We start from the raw sequence: 8,248 nt of genomic DNA on the forward strand, positions 1-8,248 counted from the left end.
AAATTTATTGATAGTCTTACATAAAAACATGAATATCGAAACATATATGGGTACCAAAACAATCATTTTTGTAGTATAGATTTTAAATAAATACATAAATATCGAAACATATATGGGTACCAAAACAATCATTTTGGGGTGTAGTATAGATTTTACATAAAGTAATAAAAAATTCTATGGTAGACTCTCTTCGTATTTTGAACATTCCAATAGTTTTAATTTTAATTTTTTTTTTATATATATATAATAGTTTATATTGTACTTATATAACACATCCTGTAAATTGTTGAAAAAATTAAAATAATTTTATGCACCAGAAATAAAGTTCAAATAAGGGTAAATATTATTTTGGACTATGTGTTTTGTAAAAGTTACTAATTAGACCTTCTGTTTTGTTAAATGACAAAATAGACCATATATTTTCTAAAATAGTTAAAATAGGACTCTAAGCTCAATTTTTAACAATTTTATTTTGTAATATAATCAACTTTAAGACAATTTCTAACACGAACAAATACTAAAAAATATAACTAATTTTGTCACAATATCTTTAGATCAGATTATTATTAAGTTTTATTTTGACAAAAAACCAGTTCAAGGTCTTATTTGTACAATTTTTAAAAATACAGAGTCTATTTTGTTATTTAACAAAATAGAGGATACAATTAGTAATTTTTGTAAAACACAGAGTCCAAAATAGTATTTATCCTTTACATAATTATTATATAACTATTTTATTTTATATGCACGTGAAATAAATATTTTTTATATTATAAAATATTTCATATTTTTTAAAAAAATTTGGAAGATGTATTATAACCATCTAGCTATGGAAACACCAAATAGTGCATCACTTTCTAAAGCACCCTAATAACAATAACAAAATTAGTCATAATAAAAGTAGAGTATTTCTTCAAATAAAATCTCTAGGGTTTCACTCTCACTCACTCGCTCACTCTCCAACCAAAACAAATACAATAACAAAATTTCTCGATTTGGCGGGAGTCCGAGAAAGTCTGCTAAAAGTCTAAGAAAGTGTGCGACTGAAGTTGAGATAGGGAGGAACGGATTATGGGGAAAGACGAGGAGGAGATGAGGGGAGAGATTGAGGAGAGGTTGATAAACGAGGAGTACAAGATATGGAAGAAGAACACCCCTTTTTTGTACGATCTGGTCATCACCCATGCCCTAGAATGGCCTTCTCTAACCGTCGAATGGCTTCCCGACCGGGAGGAGCCACCGGGGAAGGATTACTCTGTTCAGAAGATGATTCTTGGTACTCATACTTCTGAGAATGAGCCCAATTATCTTATGCTTGCTCAGGTCCAGCTTCCTTTAGAGGATGCAGAAAATGATTCCCGCCATTACGAGGATGACCGCACCGATGTCGGTGGATTTGGCTCTACCAATGGCAAGGTATCTTTTTTTGTTAATTTGTTTTGCTCTGTTTGGTTTTCGAGGAAATTTAGGCAAAGCTTGAATGGGTAGGAAATTCTGGTCTATCGTGTAATCATTTCTTGGGAAGACTTCGGGTCAGTTCAGAATTCGGAAAAATCTGCTGAAAAAGTAAAAACAAAATTAAAACTGAAAATTAGGAAGAAACATAATGTGGAACTCTTTAACATGTCAAATTAGGTTTGAATAGCTAGTTCATGTTGCGAGGTTTGAGATGTAATTAGTTTAGTTTGGTAAATATTATGAATTTCAAATTACTAATATTTGTATGCATTTTTGTTTATAAGATTTGTTCTTTACTGAATATTTTGCCATATTCTGGATTTGGACCACAGGTACAAATAATTCAGCAGATAAATCATGATGGAGAGGTAAATCGAGCCCGGTACATGCCACAAAATCCATTTATCATCGCTACAAAGACAGTTAGTGCCGAAGTTTTCGTCTTTGATTATAGTAAACATCCATCTAAGCCTCCATTAGATGGCGCGTGCAGTCCTGATCTAAGGTTACGGGGGCATAGCACTGAAGGATATGGGTTATCTTGGAGTAAATTTAAACAAGGTCATTTGCTGAGTGGCTCTGATGATGCTCAGATATGTTTGTGGGATATTAATGCTACTCCTAAAAACAAGACCCTTGAGGCTATGCAGATTTTTAAGGTGCTTTTATTTGTCTATGTTGGCTATGTTTATATATTAGATTTTGGGAGTGAAGTAAAACAAATTCCAAGAAATGCTACTCTCTTGTTTTAATTTAAACAAAAAGTGAGGCTTTTTTCTCATAGCTAAAAGTAAGAGTTCAGTTTGATGTAATTTGCTATACTATTGAGAACTTTTACAGCTAGAGTAGAAAAGAGAAACCTCAAAATATGTTTTTTTTTTTTTTATAAAATTATAAGGATTTTTTTTTCTTTTTTCAAAATCCAAGTTCCAGACAAAGTTGTTATATATATATATATATATATAAATTTATTTTTGTTCATGTGATGTATCTCATTGCCCTGTTGTCAGATTTGTACCATATGGAAATTGACTAATATGGTTTGATATGTGAAATTGACACTTGCTAATGCTTTTTAGAACCCATCTTTACATCTAGCATTAAACATGAATTTAAAGCTGTTGTTAAAAAGATAGTTCCCTGAGCATGTAAAGCTTTTAAGCTCTTAATCTGTATTGTTTGTTTAATTTTCATAATTTTTTGAACATATATTTTGTGATGTGAATCTGGATTGGATGCTTGGATTGATTTATTAGTTGCTGGAATAGGTTCATGAAGGTGTTGTGGAAGACGTTTCCTGGCATTTGAGGCATGAGTACTTATTTGGTTCGGTTGGTGATGATCAGTACCTGCTCATATGGGATCTTCGAACTCCATCTGTTACTAAGCCTGTTCAATCTGTAGTTGCTCATCAAAGTGAGGTGAGTGTATAATACTTGTGTGGATTTGACGTCAACTTTTACGGTGTCCTTAACTTGTAAATTTTCAGTTTTAGTGTTTATGTCATTTATTTGTTCTGAAATAAACGTGGAATAAGTTCTATTCATTTTTCCTTCAATAATGTATTTGAATTGTTTTAGCTAGCAGATGCTCTCACTTATTACAAATAAGGCCTATTGACTAAAATGCTTGTTTAGCTAGCCCTTTTAAATACTAAGTATTATGGTTGACAAATTTTTTATTATCCCACGATATCTCTATATATAATTATGAGAAAATGTTACTTTACCACTTATATTTCATTATCGATTTACAGTCTTTTGTTTTCCTTTATACCACAACACTTCTTTGATAAATAAAATATTCCATGTCAGACAAAATTTCATTAAGACTAATGTCTTTTATTAAATACATTATAAAAGCACTTAAGAATATTGACAAGTGAATCTAATATGGCTAAACCCGAGCTTATGGAATTAGTACTTATTTTTTAACGGGTAAGTACTCTTTTGAATCTTGTGTTTTGCAAAAGTTACTAATCAGGCCAGCTTTGTTAAGTAACAATCCAAACCCAGTGTTTTGCAGAATTGGTCCTTGAGCCCAATTTTCGTATAAAGATTTTAGGGATAGGATTCGATAATAATTGCGCCACAGTAGGGTTAGGGAAGAGGAAGTTTTAGGGTTAAGGTAAGAAAAATGTTTGACCAAATTTGGACTCAGGTATCTTTATGCTGTATTATATAATTATATATTATACATTATATATATTCTTCTTTAGAAGTTGACTTAGCAATCTTATTTTCATGATGTTTTGTTAGGTTAATTGTTTGGCGTTTAATCCCTTTAACGAATGGGTTGTTGCAACTGGATCCACCGACAAAACTGTGAAACTATTTGACCTACGCAAAATCAGTACCACACTCCACACATTTGATTGTCACAAGTAAGGACTCTTCAATTTGATTTACTGAATACTTTTTTAAATTTATGGTTCTGCTATCTTTTGATACTGAATAATTATTTCATGTTAATCATTTTAGGGAAGAGGTTTTCCAAGTTGGATGGAATCCTAAAAATGAAACTATCCTAGCTTCTTGTTGCCTTGGCCGGAGACTGATGGTGTGGGATCTTAGCAGGTATTTCTGAAAAAAATCATTTTTCTTTTAAATATTAATTTTACTTTGATGTTATAGTAGTATGTGCCATGCAATACAAACTTATTTAAGTTGATGTATTAGCAATTACTGTTTTAATGTTTTTCTTGCAAGTTTGGGGATCAGAGTTAGTTTTTTTTTTTTTTTCCAGATGTTTTGACAGAGGTCACTTAGTCTCTTAGGTGCTATCACAAACTACAATAGATATGGCCTAGGTCAAAAATCAAGTCAATCAGAACTCTGACATGGGGAGAAAAATAAAATGTAGAATGTCTTTTCAACTCTTAGAGAATTTTTTTTTTAAAATAAATATATATATTTATATATAAAAGAACTCTTAAGAATAAGCACAATTGAATCATTGAAGGCAACTACGAGCAAGGATAAGATAAATTTGTATTAGTAAAACTTGTTTAGTTCTGAGTGTGTTATATCTTGAGTTTATAAAGAAAAGAAGTGGGATCAACCTAAATTCATATTAGTGTCTGTCCTTTACTTCTATTGAATCGCCTAGGGAAGGAAGACAAATTGAACACAACCGAATTGATGATTGTAGCCGATGTCTTTGACTGTGAATTAGTTCTTCAGGGACATATGTTTTGAGATAAGTCTCGACTTTGTTAAGCTAACTAAAGGATAGGATTGAGCCTTTAAAAAGAAAAAGAAAGACAATATTTGATTACAAATGGTAACTTTGTTCGAGTTTTATGGTTTGTTTCGGGCCACAAATTACCTTTTTTGAGTCCTGTATTATATAGTATTATTAACCGTAAAGCACTAGAATATATTGATGCTGCTCCCAGTAAAACGTGAGTCCAGTAATTTTAAAATTGAAAACCTCAAGCAATTGTAAATTATAAATTTTAGATGCAATTTCATCACAGAAGCTTATTGCTTGCTGTGCTGTCCCATGACTTTCTTAATTTTGACTTTTTTCTGCTGGAACTATGTTTTGGTATTCTAACAATTCATAAGTTCATGTTATTTGTGAACCATTGAAACAAAGAATATGCATGAAAAACAATGATCTATGTTGTGTCGGCATTATTAATTATTCTTCTTCGGGTTTGTTTGCAGAATCGATGAGGAGCAGTCAATAGAGGATCAGGAAGATGGTCCACCAGAATTGCTTTTCATTCATGGTGGTCACACAAGTAAAATATCTGATTTTTCGTGGAACCCATGTGAAGATTGGGTTATTTCTAGTGTGGCCGAGGATAATATTCTTCAGATCTGGCAGATGGCAGAGAACATCTACCATGATGAAGATGATTTACCAGAGGAAGCCACCAAGTCATCTTAGAAATAAATGTCCCATTTTAGGTTGGTGAAATTGAGTAGTCAAAAAAAGAAAAGAAAAAAAAAGTAAAGAAAAGAATGATTAGCAAATGGCGGATCTAGGGGTTTTCTTTATTTGTCTTTGTAATTTTTATTTTTCTTTCCCTGACCCTTTCGTTCACCCTCTTACTAGTTATCATGAATGTGAAAAATGGTCTAATGTTGCTCAGGCAGTAATGACAATGACTTGTACTAATCTTTGTATGTTTATTATATGAGACTCTTGATTTCAGCTTCTCCTACTATTGTTGGGTGATGTCAGAATCAGATTGTTTTGTTTATACTTATTGAAGGGTGAAGCAGATACAGAGGTAAGTATGGCTGAGGAAAACTATGGTGGCATTATAATAATCAAAAACACAAACAGAAGACGGTGGCAAACACCATTGAAATTTGAATATCTTCGACCATAACTACTGAGTACTGAATACGCATAAGTTCACACTAAGCTTGACTAGGTATTGTTTTTATCAACTCCCAGTTTTCCTATGCCTACCAGCCATCCAAACATTTTTCACTTTTGATGGAGCGTAACTTTTCCATAAATCTTTAGCCCAATTTTTCACATGTTGCACTTGTATTGCATCTCAATGTAGAGTAAGATTACATTTTCATTTGACCTCTTTAATCATCTCTTATTTCCTTGAATGCTATTAACTTTACTCGTAAAGGTTAATTCATAAATAGTTTTAAGAATTTGAGCTCAATAATTGTGGTATAGTTCCTCCAAATAAAAAAGTCTCCAAAAGTTGTTCCTGGAAAGTTAGGTGTCTCTCGGATATTGTTCCTGGACAGCTAACTTGTCCATTTTGAAAGGAGTATTGTGGAATGATAGTTGAGTCCAAAAGGGAGTTCCTAAATGACTTTCATGTCCACTCCGGGTTCAAGTTTCGGATAGTCAACTCCAGTTGGTTCTATCATATCCGGAATCCTCTTTAGCGAGTACCTTTGGTCCGTGATCCTAGAAGCTCGTATATATTCTCGGATGCACTAAGACTAATGCTGACGTGGAGATCTCGATCATAGGAGAGTTGGTTAAGTTAGTTACTATCTAACTAACTTAACAACTTCGATTCTTACAGCCACCGACTTTAGGATCTTGATCCTAAGTCTATAAATACCACATTGACTTGTCATTTTACACGCTCATCATGTATCTATCAAAGACTGTTTGAAGGAAACTCATCGTAGAGAAGACAATGAAAGGAGTTTGGAACAAGTTGGAAGAACTATACTTAAAACCATCAATAGCTAGCAAGATTAATTTGCTAGAAAGTGTTGGATTATATTTTACCAGGACCTAGATTTACTAACAAGTATATTTTTAACATCCTAAATATGAATTTCTAAAACGATAAAAATTAAACATATATAAAGTATGAGAAACCTTACATCGGTTGCAGGAGAATTAAATGACTCATTCCGCTCAGATCTCTAACCATTGTTCCTTTCTATCACAGAGTATAATCAAGATCTGAGCCCGACACTCCTTCAGTTGTTTGAATTCTTCAGAGTCTTACACACTATGATTGAGGACTAACTTGCTATGGTGGGCATGCACTCAATCACTAAAGCTCGAATTTTAATGGTGAAGACCACTATAGGATTTCGAATTAGAAGAGAGAAAATAAAAAGAAGAAGTCTCAAACTCTCTAGTTGTCTGACAAGATAAAAACTAGGTTTAGAGTCATTAGTTGGATTATGAGACAATTCTTTTCTTTTTATACTAATTCACTTAGGGTTAGCATTGAATTATATGAAATAAAAAATGATAAAATAATAGAAAAAAAGGGACTATAATGGTCGGCCATATGTGGGCCCAACACTAGTTAGATTTTTACCATTTTTCTCAACCATTTATTTATTTTTTACAATGCCATATTTTCTAATTTCAATCCTATAAATGCCAAAAATATTTATTTAATAATTATAATTAATTATCAAATAAAATTATCATTTATATTATTTATTAATTAGACTCCATAAAGTCTCTTAATTAACAAATAAACTCTAAAATTCTATTTCTTCACAATCAAGCCATATTTTAGTGAAAATTCATAAACTAGATATAATCTAATTTTAGAATTGATTAATTAAAATCAATTAACTGAGTCTTACAAGCAGTTTGTCTCAACTAGTATGGGGACCATGAGCCTATATAACCGAGCTTCCAATAAGCAGATCTAGAATTTACCAAGTAAATTTTCTGACTTATTAATTCCTCCTTGCACCACTATAGATTTGGAATTGCACTCTCAGTTATATAGAACGCTCTATATGTTTCACGATATAGATACGCTATGAGTTATCCATTTGTTATAATCCTAATAATCAATGATCCTCTATAGATGATTTACATTGAGTAGGGACAAATTTACCGTTACACCCTTCAATGTATTTTATCCTTAAAATACTTAGCTACCTATAAATGATATTTCAATGAACTAATATAATCACTAAAATGAGTGCTCTATCATTTATCTCTATTAAGTCAAGCTCGAAAGAAATTATCGTTTCACGTCTATGTCCAGATAGAAGCTATAGATTCCATATTTATAATCAGCGGTCCCACTCAATTGAACTACCATGTCCTTAATCTATATGTCACGAGAAGAACTATTGGTCGACTTTAATGAACAGATTGAAGAACACAAATAATACGATTGAACTAGAACCTAACCATCTCAGGATTGAGATCATTTGATCTAAGATCAACTAGGTGATATTGCATTGAATAGATATTACGGTAAGATAATAATATATGATCCAAGTGTTGGAATTTATTTTACCAGGATCTTAGATCTACTCACAAGTATGTTGTTTAACACCCTAAATATGAACTTTCTAAAACGATAATT

At 32.0% G+C, this 8,248-nt stretch overlaps 1 protein-coding gene across 1 annotated transcript; it reads left to right on the forward strand.

Moving 5' to 3' along the window:
- The first annotated feature begins 826 nt into the window (after positions 1-826).
- Positions 827-5,627, forward strand: LOC115697419 (WD-40 repeat-containing protein MSI1). The gene is made up of 6 exons (XM_030624412.2): positions 827-1,416; positions 1,791-2,117; positions 2,727-2,879; positions 3,717-3,841; positions 3,939-4,034; positions 5,130-5,627. Exons 1-6 carry the CDS (start codon positions 1,072-1,074, stop codon positions 5,353-5,355), a joined length of 1,272 nt encoding a protein of 423 aa, XP_030480272.1. The 5' UTR covers positions 827-1,071; the 3' UTR covers positions 5,356-5,627.
- Positions 5,628-8,248: the final 2,621 nt, after the last annotated feature.

Source organism: Cannabis sativa, chromosome 7 (assembly GCF_029168945.1).
Source record: "Cannabis sativa cultivar Pink pepper isolate KNU-18-1 chromosome 7, ASM2916894v1, whole genome shotgun sequence".
Lineage (NCBI taxonomy): Eukaryota > Viridiplantae > Streptophyta > Magnoliopsida > Rosales > Cannabaceae > Cannabis > Cannabis sativa.

Excerpts from the sequence above, each read along its gene's own strand:
- LOC115697419 (XM_030624412.2), top strand. The coding sequence starts at position 1,072 with ATGGGGAAAGACGAGGAGGAGATGAGGGGAGAGATTGAGGAGAGGTTG. Across the intron at positions 3,842-3,938 it reads CACACATTTGATTGTCACAA|GGAAGAGGTTTTCCAAGTTG; the intron begins GTAAGGACTCTT and ends TAATCATTTTAG. Across the intron at positions 4,035-5,129 it reads ATGGTGTGGGATCTTAGCAG|AATCGATGAGGAGCAGTCAA; the intron begins GTATTTCTGAAA and ends GTTTGTTTGCAG.